Genomic DNA, 15,631 nt, shown 5'->3' on the forward strand with positions numbered 1-15,631 from the left:
TATTGTACTCAAACTGAAGAATTTCTGGAAGGAGAGGAGAACAGGAACACTTTTAATTTCCTTCCTGAAATTAATGCCACAAAGCTGCAGTAGGACATGGTTTCTGCAGGTAAGATCCTGCCAGAAATAATTTCAGCTAAACACACACAGCCTGTTGTAGTCATTGTTAACAGTAATGAGTCAATTGTTTCCCAAAGAAAGGGACTCACAAAAAGATGCTGCTTCCTCAAATTCACAGGAGCTCTGTGTTAGCCTTGCCCAGTGAGAAAGACTCACTTTGGGAAGATGGACCAAATCCCTGTAGCCAGGGGCCAGGGCTGAGCTGGCCTTGAGTCTTGCTGAGTGGGGGAGCTCAAATGATGCTCTGCTGAGGCACCAATATGTGAATTCTGCAGTAATCTTGTTCCAAAATCTGTCTGGGGCAGCCAAGGCCACTGCTGAACTAAAGTTGTAGAAAACATTTAAAAATGCCCAGAGAAACAATAATATCTTCATGTTTTCTTCTTCCTTTCCAACACTGTAGGAGGGTTAAAGATTTCCCTTAAATTCCTCCAGATCCCTTTAGAATAAATGTTTTTGTAGATGAGGGGTCTGTCATGAGGCTGCTGTGGGAGATGGGAACCCCTCAATCTTCGGGATTTGCACCATTCATTGGTGGTTTGGTTGGTGAGGGCCAAATACAGACTGAAGCAGCAATATCCACCCAGGACAAGAGTGAGCAGGATGACAAACCCCAGCATGAAGACAATCCTAGGGAAAGTCAAGAAAAGATGCTGCAGAAAAAGAGAAAAATAAGTTAAAAAATGGGAGGGTTGAATCCCATGAGTACAGCTGGAATGCACATCCGTGTGTGCACATGGAACTGTATCCACATTCCAGGGTGGTGGGTCCTGTTTAACATCTCCACTAAGATACCTCAGGGACTCTCAGCTGTTTCCTAAACTACATCAGCTGGTGATTGGAATGTAAATTCCTTCTCTCTAAATCAGATCTGCTGAGTGACTGATCCTGGAGACAGGAATATGAAGGATGGGAAATACTGTGAGAAAAATCCCCCAGTTTTAAAGTATTCTGCAGTGGCAGTTTTCTAAATCTAGTTACATGTGTAAACCAGCTAAAAACCTGCAGTCTGTCCCAAAACCCTGCAGTCTGTCCCCATGCTGGGGGAACAGGACAACATTCCTGCCAGCAAAGTGTGAGACACAACATGTTACAGCATGAACTGACCTGAATGAGGAAGGGAATCTCCACGGCGTGCTCCTGTCCCTGGGCATCCAGGTAGGTGCCGTGCATGATGTTGGAGAGCAGCAGCACCTGGATGAGGAATGCAGCCGTGACAGCAGCCACGGCTCCGGCTGTGGCTGTCAGGGAGAGCAGGTACAGCAGGAAAACGCCGGCGTTGGAGGCGCCGATGCAGTTGTTGACCCACACACAGTGGTGGTCAAAGCGATGCACACACGTCCTGCAGACACCTCGAGGGGCAAAACGAGTGTGTTGGCACTTCATTTTTAAGTAAGCAGTTTGATTTTTACGTGGTTTTTAAGATGAAAATATGTGGGAGTTACAGTCAGGGTTTAGCTGGCAGCTTTTCAAGCAAATAAATTAATTTTGGTTGTGTATCTTAAGAAAAACAATGTATCCCATCTCTTTTATTCACCAAAACTGCAGCTCCAAGACTTGGTTTCTCTAACAGTACTGCCTGGCAAAGCACCTGAAAGGTAGAGATTGTAGCTCCCACCTTTATTTTAGATGATAAAAAGAGGTGGTGGACTTCTCATCCCTGGCAGTGTTCCAGGTCAGGCTGGACAGGGCTTGGAGCAATCTGTGATAGTGGAAGGTGTCCCTGCCCCTGGCAGGGGGTGAAACAAGATGGACTTTAAAGATCCCTCCCAGCCCAAACCATTCCAGAACTCTGTGACTCTATGAAACACAAAATCCTGAACCCAGGTCTTGACAGGTAATAATTTCTCTTTTAAATTCCAGCTGCTCACAAGCTTGGCTGTTCTTGACCCTAAATTATCCCTCAGAACTGGTAATTTCTGTGAGAAGAAACAGCACCCAACCAGCTCCACAGATGGGCAAATGCAGCTGTTACCTGGGACCCCAGGAAAACAAACACAGCCCTATGAGCACTGAGCTGGTAACAGAACAGCTGTAGTTGGGACTGCAGCTCCTGGAGGAGAATTCCTTTGGGAAAGTGTTATTTTCATGCTTATCAAGGAATTTCAGATCCTTACTGCAGTGCTTGGACCTGGCTGGCTTCTCCACGGTGCACGTGGGACACACAAGGCCTCTCTGAAACAACACCCCATCATAGGCATAAACCTTAACCAGTGATGCAGCATTGGATTTTGTTACTATACCTGTGAAAGAGACAAGAAAAACAACTAAAAATGGGATTTGTAGCATTTTTTCTGTTTTCAAAGAGCACGAGCATGATCTTACCAGGATTGGCCCGGGAGCAGAGCAGGAAGCAGCCCACATTCCCAGCCAGCAGCAGGTAGGGCAGGAGGAGGAGGAGGATGTGGAACTGCAGCTCCCAGCAGTACACAAACACTTCCCAGGTGTATTCCCCAAACACTGCAGCCTGCAGGGCTACGTGCAGGACCACAAACAAACAGCTCCTGGAAAGGAAAGGGGACAGTCTATTTAATACTCAGCATCCTGATTAACAGGTCAAGTACACTCAGAGGTGATCAAAGACTTTCCAAATGCAAGGGGACACCTCTTTTAGGTTTTCAGGCCAGCTTGGATTGCATATTAATAGTGTCTTCTCCATCCACTGGCTTCTCCTTCTCTTCTTCCCACATACACTCCTTTAAATATGTCAGCTAAATTCCCTGCTTTATTCACATATCCTTTGGATTTTTTTTCCCTGTCAGTACAAAGTCTTATAATCACTCGCTGCTGACAAAATATGCCACAGCAATAGGCCACAAAACATTCTGCCAGAAGACATTTGCTACTCTGAAAGCAAAAAAAATCCCCCAAAATAATCTTAAAAACTCTGCAATAATATAACCAGCTGTTAGAAAATAGGTGTGGCAGGAGGTGGGCAGTGGCGAACACCAGTTCCGGAGCGTGTGGAGGGTCCCAGTGCCCCCAGCACATGTGACAGTGTCACCTCTCTGTCTCAGGCTGTGTTAGAGCACAGGATCAGCAGAACAGGCACAAAACGACCACAGCACTCACAGCACAGCTGTAGATTCACAGCCCTGAAGTCACTGTCACACTGAGCTTCTGTCCCCAGAGAAAAGGTATTTAAATCATTCCTGAGGCACCAGAGTTTACAGACACTACAAAATCCACCTGAATCCAGCAGACCGCACACTGGCAGCTGTGCGGCTTCCCCCTCAGCCACCTGGACATCCAGGCTGCTGGACTGAGACTAATGGGATTTGAGAGAGAGGATGGAGACTGAGAGTCTGTCTGACTCCATCTGCAACTGCCAGAGAGACTGTGGTAATTCCTGTGGGGATGCAGGATCCCACCAGTGTGACCAACATCTGTTACTGAGCCACATTATCTTTATTTCTCAATATGTTCAAACATTTCAGGGTTCCACCTTCTAAACAATGACCAAGGAAGGGAGAGACAACAGCGTGGCAAACATCAAAGGGAATCTGTAATCCCTGACAGGCATCTCAAATAGAGAGAGAATATCCAAGGGTAATACTGAGAGCTCTCATGGTGGCAGGAGATCCCAACAGTAACCAGAAATAGGAGTAAAAAATAATGTCAAAGGCATAAAAATGCAATACCTTGTGTGGAAGAGCCTGTGCAGTGTCCTGTGTGTCACTCTCTGGAGCTGGGTGGGGATCATCAGTGACAACACCTGAGGGAAATGAAGCTCTGTTACCTGACCATCACTGCTGCCTTGGGGCAAGTTCAGATCTAATACAAGTCCCTCATCCCTCAGTTCTGGATCTGCACAGCCACAGCACCATAGAGGAGGCTCCTTTTCAGGGGCATCTGAGCTTCTCACCACAGAATAAAGGGGGGAAGAGACCTTTGAGATCCTCCAGTCCAACCAAAACACAGAGAATCACAGAATCCTGGAATCACTAAGCTTGGACAAGCCCTCCAAGATTCTCATTTCCAACCTGTGTGCCAACTCCCCACCTTGTCCCCAGCCCAGAGCACTGGGTGCCTTGTCCAGTCCTTCCTTGGACACCTCCAAGGATGGGGACTCTAAACCTCCCTGGGCAGTTCCAATCCCTGACCACCCTTTCCATTAAGAAAGAAGAGAGGCAGGAATGCTGCTGGGGTTTTCCACATGGGAGTGAGATTCCATATTCCTGGGAGCACCCCAGGCCCAAGCAAACATATCTGGGTTAATGTGTGAAAGTTCTAAGGAGCTTAGGGTGGGTGTAGGGTGGGGATGGGTTAAGCAGGGGATAAAACTGAGCAATTCCCCAGCTACAATATGCTCCATCAGCCCATCTGACAGATCAAGGGGAGATAAGCAAAGGGGGGAGATAAGCAAAGGGGGGAGATAAGGCCTGTGGCCTCCAGAAAAGAGAGAAAAAATTCCACAAGCCAAACAACCCCCAAAAAATCCAGTTTCTCCAGCTACAGCTCTGATCCAGCCCGATGGCTCCACGTCTAATTGCCCTTTCCAGCACAGCTTGACGTGCTGAAGAAGGAACCTGCCTGTGTTCATTGAGTGAATCCCTCAGCCAGAGATGTGCCTGTGGAATTGTCTGACTCGGCTGCTCTGAGCTGACAGATCTCTATAGCAACATGGCTCAGGAATTAGAGCAGCTGAGCCTATTTCTAGCTGGCATGGAAAGAAAATATGCAGTGAGAGCTTCTTGCCTCAGATGTGAAAGACCAGGAGGCAAAAAGCATATGTGGAGCTGAGAAGATGCTAAATATTTTTGTGTGAACTGGTACATCTCAGCTCGGCAGTTCGAGGGATAAGTGTTTTTTTCAAGTGTGCTGCAAGAGGAAACACAACCCAGCAGAAAAGAACCTGCAGAAAACTTAAACACACTGCAGGCTTATGCCAAGCACCCTCAGCTGCTCCTCCACGGCCCCTCCAGGCCCTTCACCACCCTCGTGTCCCTCCTTTATCACCCTCGTGTCCCTCCTTTGGACACTCTCTAAGAGCTTCAGACCTTTCTGATATTGTGGGGTTTGTATTGTATTGGTTCATATTTATCTTGTACTGTGACCTTTCACTTAGCATTGCCTGTATTTATATCCCAGGTAAAATATTGATTATATTCACACGTATTTATTTCCCAGGCACAAGTATTGATTAGATTTCTCCAGACAGTGGCTTCATACCACAGCAGTAATTTAATTGCTGCTGTTTAAACACTTCATAGCAGCAGCTATTAAGATATGGGGGGAAAAAAATCAATTTCTCTGCACAGTGTGTCTATAAACCAAAAGGAAGTACAATACCAGTAATAAAAAAAGTCTGTCTGAACTCCTGTGAACAGCATTAAATACAATTTACAATTTAAGTGATAATTCTCTCATCCTTTACCTTCCAGGAATATTACAGCTTTTTTTCCCTTTTCATTCAGACACAGCCCAACAGACAGAAAAATGAACTGGTACTTTTCCAATATCCCATTTTAACAAAAAAATGCCAATTTTTAATCCTCTTTTAAAGCTCTTCATTCCTCCCTCTTTCTTAGCAAACAAGAGCCTGCGGCATTAGTACACACATTAAAGAGCTTCCCCTAAAATATCTGCCACCACTCATAATTCTCTCCCTATTTTAATCCTCAAACCTCCCCCACCTTTTTCCTCTCAATGTCAGCAGCCAATACCACGAAACTGCAAATTCCTGGGGCCTGATTCTTATTTAATTTCTCAAAGCTGAAGTGTTGTGGTGTCACTGGACAAGGTGCTTCTGGCACTGTGAGAAGCTCCATCCTCACCCCAGACAGGCACAGGCAGGAATGGGAGCTGGGAGACCCAAATGGTTTTTATTACCTGCTTGGGCAGGATTTAATCATCTCAGAGGAAGTGTATTTCTACTTCCTATCCCACTTCCTAGAGAGCATACATTAAAAGGATGCATTAGATTAGTAGTAAACACACACACTGGCTTTTTTTTTTTTTTGAGAAAAAATATAGCAGTTGCACTAATTTTAGCACAACAGAGGAGGGCAGATTATCAGAATGGGAGATGATCATTCCCCTGAAAGTTCATTCTTTACCTGGAAGCCCAGTGCTTTACCTGGCTTGCCCTGTCGACACTCCTTGTGAGGAAACTCTCCTTCCTTCCTGAGCAGAGGCAGAGCAGAGCAGTGACAGCGAGCACAAAGCACAGGTAAACCAGGAAGAGTGTCAGGAAGTCCATCCCAAGCCCTGGAATGTAACAGAAGCAGCTGTTAGACCCCTGCGTGCCAGGTCCCTGCAGCAGGGCCTGGGATTCCCTAAGCCCAGGCAGAGCCCCCCGGGCCCCTCCAGCAGCACCCAGAAATACATACAACAGTGACCTCAATCCTGTGAGGGCCAAGGCAGAAACACAGAATCCTTTAGGCTAGAAAAGACCTCTAAGCCCATGGAGTCCAAGCTGTGCCCAATGCCCACCTCATCACCAGCCCAGAGCACCGAGCGCCACATCCAGACATTCCTTGGACACCTCCAGGGATGGGGACTCCAGACCTCCCTGGGCAGCCCCTGCCAAGGCCTGACCACCCTTTCCATGGAGAAATCCCTCCTGATGTCCATCCTGACCCTCCCCGGCACAGCCTGAGGCCATTTCCCCTTTTCCCATCCCTTGGGAGCAGAGCCCAACTCCCCCCCCGGCTGCCCCCTCCTGTCAGGGACTTGTGCAGAGCCACAAGGTCCCCCCTGAGCCTCCTTTGCTCTCGGCTGAGCCCCTTTCCCAGCTCCCTCAGCCGCTCCTGGTGCTCCAGCCCCTTCCCCAGCTCCGTTCCCTTCCCTGGACACGCTCCAGCCCCGGGGGACACGGGGGTCACCGGGGGACAGGGCCCGGAGCTGCCGCGGCCCTGCGGAAGCGCCGCCGCTCCGGCGTTCCCGGCGCTTCCAGCGCCCTCCGGCGCCCCGGCGGCCCCGGGCGGCCCGGCCGAGCCCCAGACCCGGCGGGGAACCGGGGCTCACCTCCGCCAGGAGCCGGGGCACCACCATAGCCCCCGCGCCGCGGCGGCTGAGGAGAGATAAAGCCGTAAAAACATCAGTGAAATCAGTCTATAAATCCCGGAGCTGTCGCGTTCTCGCAGTCCCGGGCCGCTCGTTACCGTGTGAGCCCTGTGCGGCTGATGTGCTGCTTCCGTCTTCCCAGAGCATCGCCGCCGACTGCCCTGGCCCATCCTGTGTCATTCCTTAGGAATCGCCAAAAATTCCCTCAGTTTTGTGGCTTTTGGCGGAGTCGCTAAAGCAAAACCCTTGTGCCTTCTCAGAGCTCTGAGCACTATATTCCCTTGCAACCCGGATCCTCCTCATCCCACCCTGTCCCAGGTGAGGGGGGTTCGCTCCCGCAGCTGCTGAATCTCTCCTGGGGCCGGGATGAGGTGGGAACACGCAGCATCCAGCGCTGTGCCCGTCCCTCCGTGGGGTCTGACAACTGAAACCGCCCGGCGCTCCCGCCGAGGGCCGATTGGGTTACGGTGCCTGCCTGGAATTTGCCAGAGAAACTCGTCCGGTCGCGGCCGCCGCGTCACCGATCCAAAGGCTCCCAAACTGCTGGGATGGTTTTCCCAGCTCTGGGTCCCCTTGTGCCGCTGGCTGGAGGTTGGACAGCACAGGTAAGCGTTCCAGGGGTGCTCCAGGGGCTTTGGCACCAAGAGGAGATGAATCGTCTTGGTGGGAGGCAGGAGAGGAGGTTGAGTTTCAGGAAGTCTCTTTTTTCCCTTGGTAAGTCCAGTGCACCCACTTGGGCCTCAAATGCACCAAACAGGATATGAGAGGGAGAAATGCAGCCAAAATATTCCTGGGGCACAGCTGTCCTGGAGTGCAGCCCGAGACACTTGGCTCCTGATGGAGGATGGATGGAAAAAGCCACTTTCCCCCATCCTACTGAGACAGCAAAATTTCTGCAGGTATAAAAATAGCTTGGCTTGGGTCACTGAATGTCACCTGGCAAGTCTGGCAGCACAGAAGGGGCTGGGGTGGGCACGAGGTGGTTTATTTGTGGGAGACCAGGCAGGATCTGTGTGCCACGGTCCCTGGGCACAGCCAGGACAGGAGCTGCAGCGAGTGCCACCACACTGGGACCAGCAGCGACACTGCCGAGGAGTTCGTCCACTCTTGGTGCCCTTACAGGCTGTCCTCAAGGACAACCAGCCAGCAAATACCTGGACAGAGGCTGAGACTGAGAGGGATGAAGCTCATTCAGTCCAAGTGCTGTGAAAATCAGTCAAAAAAGTCTGATCTGGTCAAAGTCTGGTGGAAGGTCTTTGTGGAAACCACCTCAATTCACTTGGGATCCCAGAACTCAGTTATTGCAAGGATTAAAATTTGCTGTCAGTGTTTAAAGTGCTCAAATCACTTAAAAATGGAGGAAAACAAAGCAATTACCTCACTGACTGAACAAAAAAAAGGGGATTAATTGCAGTTTTGACTGTTTGGGCAGGGAATAGTGACAGAGATGCATGAGGTTTGTAGGAGGTGTTTGTGTCAGTGTCAGCACGGGAGGACAGATGCTTGGGGATTGCTGCTCAGAAGGAGATTTGTGCAGGAGAACCTGCCAGAAAGGAGCTGGAGAGGACAGGCAGAGGGGGAGGAGGAAGAGGAAGAAGTGGGTTTCAATCCCCTGCAGCAGTCCCCTGCAGCAGACCCTCCACCATGTCGTGCTCACTCTCCGGCTGTGCAGAGCAGGTCCCCACAGCTCTCCTTCCTCAGGCTGTGCCCAACCCCTTGCCAGCTGTCCCAGGGTTTCCGGGGAGGTTGTTTCCCACCCCGTCCATCGCTGCCGGCAGCACGGCCCGTGCCGGAGCCGAGGGGAGGCCGGATCACCGCGTAGTCCATGAAGAGATGCAGACGCCCCTCCTGCTGGTGCCGCAGCAGGACGCGTAATTCCCTAAAACCTCTTAGCGTGCTAAGCCCTGGGATCCCTCAGTGCCGAGGAAGCCGAGGAGAAAATCAGAAATAGCAGCTTAAGGGACAGTCGGTGCCAGCGCGGGGGGCTCTGTGGCCAAACACTCGGCTACTCCTCCCTGCGAGGACCCCCCGCTGTCCCGCACGGCGCAGCCTGGCTGGGGACAGCTCTCCCGGTGAGCCCCGAAGTCCCCGACCCCCAAATCCCTGCAGCAAACCACGCGTTGGTTGCACTCCCAAAATCTCGGTGTCCCGCTCACCTTTGCCGGCGGGGCCAGCGAGGTCCCGGCACGCCCAGGTCCCCCCCAGCGCTGTCCCCGCTGCTCTGCACGGCGCTGTCGCTTCAGATTTGCCCTGTGGGTAAAGGATTTCCCTCCACGGGCACTAATCTGTTTTCCCTCCTTCCAGCTCCTAATTCCCCCCAGATCTGCAGGCTCAGGTCAGCACCAGGCTCAGCCAGGACGAGCACGGCAATTAGTCTGCCCGCGCTCCTTTGTGCGATGGAAATAAAGTTAATTAGGAAACGAAAAAGCCAGAAAGACCTGAGTGCGTGTCTGGCGCTGAGCTGGAGCAGCTGGAAGGGCGCAGGGCTCCCGTAAGAAGGCCGGGAAGAGGCAGCCACCCGCTGCCCGCTCTGTCCCACGGCAGCCTTTTCATCCACCCCCGCACCGTCCCCCCAACCCCGGGGCTGCAGCGAGGACGGGGGAGCCGGGAAGATGCTCCCAGGAGCCCTGCGGGTACACGGGAAGCGCTTCGGGGGGTGATGGGAGGAGAGTCAAGAAAGCTTCGAGCCCTTGGTGGGACAAACCTGCCGCCGGTGAGAGCCTCCGGCTCGCCTGGATGGCTGCGGACTTCTGTAAGTGCTCGAGCCGAGGGGTGGAGAGGTGGAAGGGGGTGCAGCTCCCCGCTGATCTGCCGGGCTTTCCCCTGGAGCACAGCCCAGAGCAGCAGCACTGGGACCATTCCAGTGTTTACTGGGCTCTTGCTGAAGCTGTCAGAACTTGTACTCAGCAGCCCCGGGGATGGGGTTTGGTCGCAGATGGGTTTCATCCCGCTGCTGCCAGGCTTGTCCCGTGCTTCACCCTCAGCTCTTCCCCTCTGAGTCCTTGTAGTCTCTGTAAGATAATTTGCCCAGGTAAAATCGTCCGAGTTTCATTTTTGTAAGTGCTTAATGTGTGTTCAGTGACACAGAGGGAGTAAACATGGGGGTAAAAAGCATCTTCACTGACAGCTGAGACCAAACGCAGAGGAAAACCACACGAGTTATTTTAGTGAGTGTCAATGGACAATGCAGGCACTTACACATCACAGAATCACGGAATGGGAGGGTTGGAAGGGACCACAGCGGGGTCATCTGGACAGCACAGCATGGAAAGGGCATCTGAGTGCACTGTGCACATCAGCTGGTCGGGTTTACCTTGGGCAAAGACGACTCCTGCAGATGTTCAGGGCTGATGTGCCCAGTGTCTCCTTGAACATCCATGGAGCCAGTCCAAACCCTTCACGTGAACCACAAACAAGTCCTGCTGAAAATCCTGCCATTTTGGGATGCTGCCATCAGGACAATCCATATACGGGGCTGAGAGGGCACAAAGAAATGATCCTGGGAGAGCTGAGAGGATTTGGCAAATTCTAATGAATTTACAGTAATTTTGTAGTTGCAAACAGCTAAAATATTGAGTGTTGAGACAAGCTGGTTAAAATCAAGCTGGTTTAAGTCCTTGGATGATCTATTCATTAATGTGACGTATCAGAGAAATGAAATAATCATTTTGATAGACAAATAAATACAAGAAGACGCCTAAATGCACCTCCTGGGGAGCGGGGGTAGGTGTGTGCCACAGACAGGTGAGATCAGGGCTGTGCCAGGTCACTATTGGGTGCCACGTGTAGCCCCAACCTTCCCAGCCGAAGTGGCCTCCTCAGGGGCACTGCCAGCAGCCAAAGATAGAATAAAAGCTGTTATTTTAAGGAAATCTAGAGGAAATACAGGATCTTGGGGCGTTTCTTCCCGCGGTGAGGGGGACACAGCACACACTGTAATGGGCCTCACACGGCATCTACAGGCACGACCCCTAAGGATGGAAAAGCCGTCACAACTTTCTTTCCTTCCTTCTTTTCCAGTCGCAGCCATGCCGGCAAACAACCAGGGCTGGCCCGAGTCCTTCGGGTTCCGGATAAGCGGCTCCGGGCCGTGCTACATCCTGTGGGTGCAGGAGGGCAGCAGCGCGGCGCTGGCGGGGCTGCGCCCGGGGGACGAAGTGCTGGAGATCGAGGGACAGCCCGTGTCCTCCCTGGGCAGCGAGGCGCTGCTGGGGCTGGCCCGGCGCTGCGGCAACGTCCCCCCGAGCATCGGCGTGGTGTCGCGGCTGCAGCACGCCAGCATCCCCCCCGGGCCCCGGGGATGCTTCGGCTTCGAGCTGGCGAGCGAGAGCCCCCCGCGCGTGGCCAGCGTCAGCCCCGAGTCGCCCGCCGCGGCCTGCGGGCTGGAACCGGGGGATTACGTGCTGGAAGTGGACGGGACGCCGGTGGTGCTGCCCGAGGCGGCGGCCGCGCTGGTGGGGTCGTGCCGCGGGCGGTCCCTGCGCCTGGCGCTGCTGCGGCCACAGCGCCGGGACACCGCGAGGGACCCCGGCCCCAGCGCCGACACCGTGCGCCGGGACAGGAAGCAGAAAGCGCAGGAATTCAGCAGGAAGGTGAGGCCGGGGTATGGGATGAGGGGCCGGGGCGCTGGGCCTCCCCTGGGCCGAGCGGGTTGGAGATTCCCACATCCACCTTGGCTGCGCACGCGGATGGGGAATGCTCCCGGCTTGGTCATAGGGCTGGGGTGCAGATTTGGGGCATGAACACCCGAGAGAAGGGTTGGTAATTACCTGGGATAACAGATGGATGCTGCACAGGGCTTGGAGATCCCCTGGGGATGACCCCAAGTTCTTATTCCCTTGCACTACAAGAGCGTGGAGAAACCCACAGGGCAGATCCCACTCTGCTGCGTGCCTGGATGTCCCTTCAAAGTCTAAGCCTGTCACCCCGCAGACATTTTAGTTCTTATTTTGTTGCAAAAGGGAAAAACATCGATGTGATTACATCTTCATTGTGCTCCTGAAAGCTTCCTCGTGGGTATTTTACCAAACACTTCGCCTTGTGCTAATTATAAATTTGATCACAGTTGTTTTTTTCAATCTTTCTAATTTCCATTTCAAAGTAACCTTTTAAAATGCTGTTATGAAAATAACCAGGCTGGTAGGTTGTGTTTTTTTTGATCCCAAGTTAATAAAGGAACAAGACATCTGTAAAGAGATTGTGGGTATCAGGCGAATCCCCTCAGTCAGCTTCTCCATTAAAGATTCACAAATACACTCTGAGGTTTGGATTCATGGGCGTGGGAAACAGATACCTGCTGATTACGGGAGATTAATGAGGAGGGGCGGTTTTTTCATGCCGCCTCCATCTCGTAAAGTCACATTAAGCCAAGTAAAAGATTCCTGGATGATCACAGGAGAGCAAGTTTGTTGTGGTGCTGTGAGCACCCCTATTAGCACCTCTGTCCCCTCCCTTCCCAGCCCAACAAAGCCACCCGGGACAGCTCCGACCAGCCTGGGCAGAAGCAGGAAAATAAAGCACGCGTGCTCCTGGCTGCTGGAGCACAGCTCAGCTGGCAGATGCCTCTCCAGAGGGAATTCACAGCACAGATGTTTGAAGTGGCTTCAGTTCCTACATGATGCAGAAAATACTAAACCCAGCGGGCTGTTTTACTCCCTCGTTTACCTGGGACCCCAGCTCAGGTGGTGCTGCCGGTGCTTCGAGCACCCGAGTGCTCCTGCCCGCCCACTCCTGGAAGGTCGGAGGGTGCTGGTGGCTTGTATTTCACACCTGCACTGCCCACGGGTCACCTTTTCCCAGCCTCCTGCGTTTGGTAGAGCCCCAGGGTGAATCACCTGCCTGGCTGACAGTGGTGTCCATATCAGTCGCACTGAGCTGGGCTGTGCCAGTGTCTTGGCATCCTGGGGGCATCACCGGCAAGCAAAGGAGGTGCTCACGGTCTCATTTCCAGGGAAGTATCTTCTCTTGTCCCCTGTGTGCTCAGGGACGTGCTGGGGACTGCAGGAGAGGTGGCAGCACCCCCATGGTGGTGGAGTCCCCATCCCTGGAGGTGTACAAGGAGTGACTGGACATGGCACTCAGTGCTCTGGGCTGGTTGAGAAGGTGGGGATTGGGCACAGTTGGACTCTGGAGGATCTGGGAGGTCTCTTCCAACCAAAATGATTTTGTGATTCTGCAATTCCCACCTGCCAAGTCCTGCGATCCCAGCCCAGGCAAAAATTTCACAGCAGCCCTCTGGGATCCATCCCACCAGGAACACCAGAGTCTGTCAGTCCTGTGCTGGACCTGGGGACCGTGCTCATGAGCCAGCCCAGGGGACGCTGCTGCTGTGCCTGCCCCAGATTTGGTAACCTCGAAGTACTGCCACTGTCAGGAGCCCCCGTGGTGCCTGCACGGAGCCAGCAGCATCAGGGGGCTCTGCCGGGGTTCTGGTGCTGGTGTCGGCCTCCCTGGAGAGCTGCCAAGTGGGACAAGCTCTTCCCATTCCCCAGGCAGGTGATTCCTGCAGGCTCCCTGGTGCTGCCACCACAGGGGTGCACAGAGAGCCCTGCACACACCCCCAGTGCCCTGGGGAAGGGCGAGGGGCTCCTCTCCCCTTCCTGCAGTTAAACCTGCTGGCAGCACAAAAACATCACCTTTCAGGAGAACCCAACACACAGAGGTATGGATGGGTGGTCACAGAGAGCTCCTGCATCCCACACGAGACTTCCAGGTGAGGAACCAGCTCCCACTGCCCCAGGACAAGGGGTAACCCCCCAGTGTGGCAGGAGGTGAATAAGGAGGGTCCCATGCAGGGTAATTGGCTCGATGGTAATTAGCTAATTATCCTGCCTGTCCCAGGTGGAGAAGATGGGACAGTGGTTGGGAGCTGTCAGTGCTGTTTCCAGGGCTGGCACTCACCTTCATGTTCTGTCTCCCCACTCCCAGCAGCTTCCCAGTGCTAAGGGCAGGACAGAGCTGCCCGGAGGGATCAGGGAGTGATGAGCAAAGCTTAAATAGCTCCAAAAGCCCATTGCAGTGTCCTCTGCCAGGCAGAGTCCAGACTGATCCCATCCCAGCTGTGCCGGAGCCACTCCTGCAGGGCCACTGTGACCCAGCAGAGTTTGGGGGTTTGGGGTCACGCCACTGTGCTGGTGGAATGTTTGGAACAGCAGTTCCATGGCCATGTGTGAGACCAGAGCGGTGCTGTGTGATGGGCTGACGTCTGAAGTGTCCCTCTCCTCCCTTTGGCTGAGCAGGGAGTGAGACACATTTTCCACGTGGCAGTGCCCCTGCCCATGGTTCCTCACTCTCCTGCTCAGCACCCCTTCCCTCTCCCATCCCTCGCTGCAGGTGGATGCCATCCTGGGGGACCAGCCCGAGCTGAAGGAGAAGGTGTTCACCGTGCTGAAGCAGTACGCGGCTGAGAGGAGGGTGGAGTGCCTGGCCGACACCCTGTGCATGGTGCTCACCCAGGAGTCCCATCAGCACCTGATCGACAGCATCAGGTACAAGGGGCCACCTCCACACTGCCCTAGGGCCACCAAACCACAGCTTCCCTGGGCCTGCTGCTGACGGGGGGGCAGGGCTGGGCAGTGCAGGCTGGGAGGGTCCTGTGGGAAGGGGTTGGGAGGATCCTGCAGGGAAGATGCCGGCCAGCTTTCCAAGGGACAGCTGAGCCAAGCTTGGTGGCATCTTAGCCGAGCACTCCTGTGCCCTTCTGCCCAGGGAGGGTGGGGGACCTGCACCCCACTGCCTCTGCCTGCAGCAGGGGATGCAGCTCCCATTCCTGGCCATGATTTGGAAGGGAGATGGGATTAGCTGCAGAGCCACTGGAGGTTCTCCAAAAGCCTGGCCAGAAAATAATCTGAGTTCCTCAGGGCAAGAGGGTGGCCAAGGGCTTGGCCAGGGCTGCCGGCAGCTCTGACAGTGGGGGTCCAGGAGGTCTCTGGTGGGGCCATGGGCTGCCCAGGGTGCCAGGGAGTGGTCACACATCCCAGGATGCTCTGGCAATGCTCCCCTGGGGCTCGGGGTCCCCGGCACCTCTGGAACCTTCTGTGCCAGGGGTGCTGACAGTGCAGTTGATCTGTTGCTCTTGGGCAGCGTGGCTGGAGTTGGGGCTGGAGCTGGTGCTGGCACAAGGACACGTGGTGGGATTACAGCCAGGCTGAGACGATGGCCATTAGGGAATCAGGTCTCCATCTGGCCTCGCTCTGGGCCCAGCTTTCCAATTCCTGCTTTAATCAGAGGAATTGTAAGATATTACAGTTTCCATAACAACGTCCCTGTGAGGGGTCTCCGCTGTGACCCAGCGATGCGGAGGGTGGGGGAGTGGGTTGGGGACCCTGGCCATGCAGTGTCCCCCTGCTGTGCTGTGACTGCATGTGGGTCCCCCAGAGCACCCCACACCTGGGGACAAAAGGCACAGACCCCTGCAGGGCCAGAGTGCAGAGGGGACTGTCCTGTCCCTGCCTTGTCCAAGTGCCCATGTCCAGCCTGTCCTGTCCCCACTGAGCATCCTGGA

The 15,631-nt window shown here is 53.7% G+C and overlaps 2 protein-coding genes across 7 annotated transcripts in view; one reads left to right on the forward strand and one right to left on the reverse strand.

Moving 5' to 3' along the window:
* Window positions 1-30: 30 nt before the first annotated feature.
* ZDHHC4 (zinc finger DHHC-type palmitoyltransferase 4) lies at window positions 31-9,371 on the reverse strand. Of its 6 annotated transcripts, none has more exons than XM_032125768.1 (7): window positions 9,285-9,371; window positions 6,200-6,330; window positions 3,762-3,835; window positions 2,446-2,624; window positions 2,238-2,363; window positions 1,228-1,472; window positions 31-773 (listed from the first exon to the last, which is right to left on the reverse strand). In XM_032125768.1, the coding sequence occupies exons 2-7, from the start codon at window positions 6,320-6,322 to the stop codon at window positions 492-494; spliced, it is 1,029 nt and encodes a 342-aa protein (XP_031981659.1). In that variant the 5' UTR covers window positions 6,323-6,330; window positions 9,285-9,371; the 3' UTR covers window positions 31-491. The 6 variants fall into 6 exon arrangements, with proteins under 6 accessions (XP_031981659.1, XP_031981657.1, XP_031981662.1 ...); XM_032125766.1 differs by lacking the exon at window positions 9,285-9,371 and adding an exon at window positions 7,227-7,248; XM_032125771.1 differs by lacking the exon at window positions 9,285-9,371 and adding an exon at window positions 7,090-7,177.
* Window positions 9,372-9,505: 134 nt separating this feature from the next.
* The window catches only part of LOC116451858 (delphilin-like), a 35,095-nt gene continuing 28,969 nt past the window's right edge, over window positions 9,506-15,631 (forward strand). Inside the window, 3 exon segments of the mRNA XM_032125750.1 lie at window positions 9,506-9,880; window positions 11,149-11,720; window positions 14,461-14,615. Coding sequence (XP_031981641.1) covers window positions 9,865-9,880; window positions 11,149-11,720; window positions 14,461-14,615 — 743 coding nt within the window. The 5' untranslated portion in view covers window positions 9,506-9,864.

Source organism: Corvus moneduloides, chromosome 16, assembly GCF_009650955.1.
Source record: "Corvus moneduloides isolate bCorMon1 chromosome 16, bCorMon1.pri, whole genome shotgun sequence".
Taxonomy (NCBI): Eukaryota; Metazoa; Chordata; class Aves; order Passeriformes; family Corvidae; genus Corvus; species Corvus moneduloides.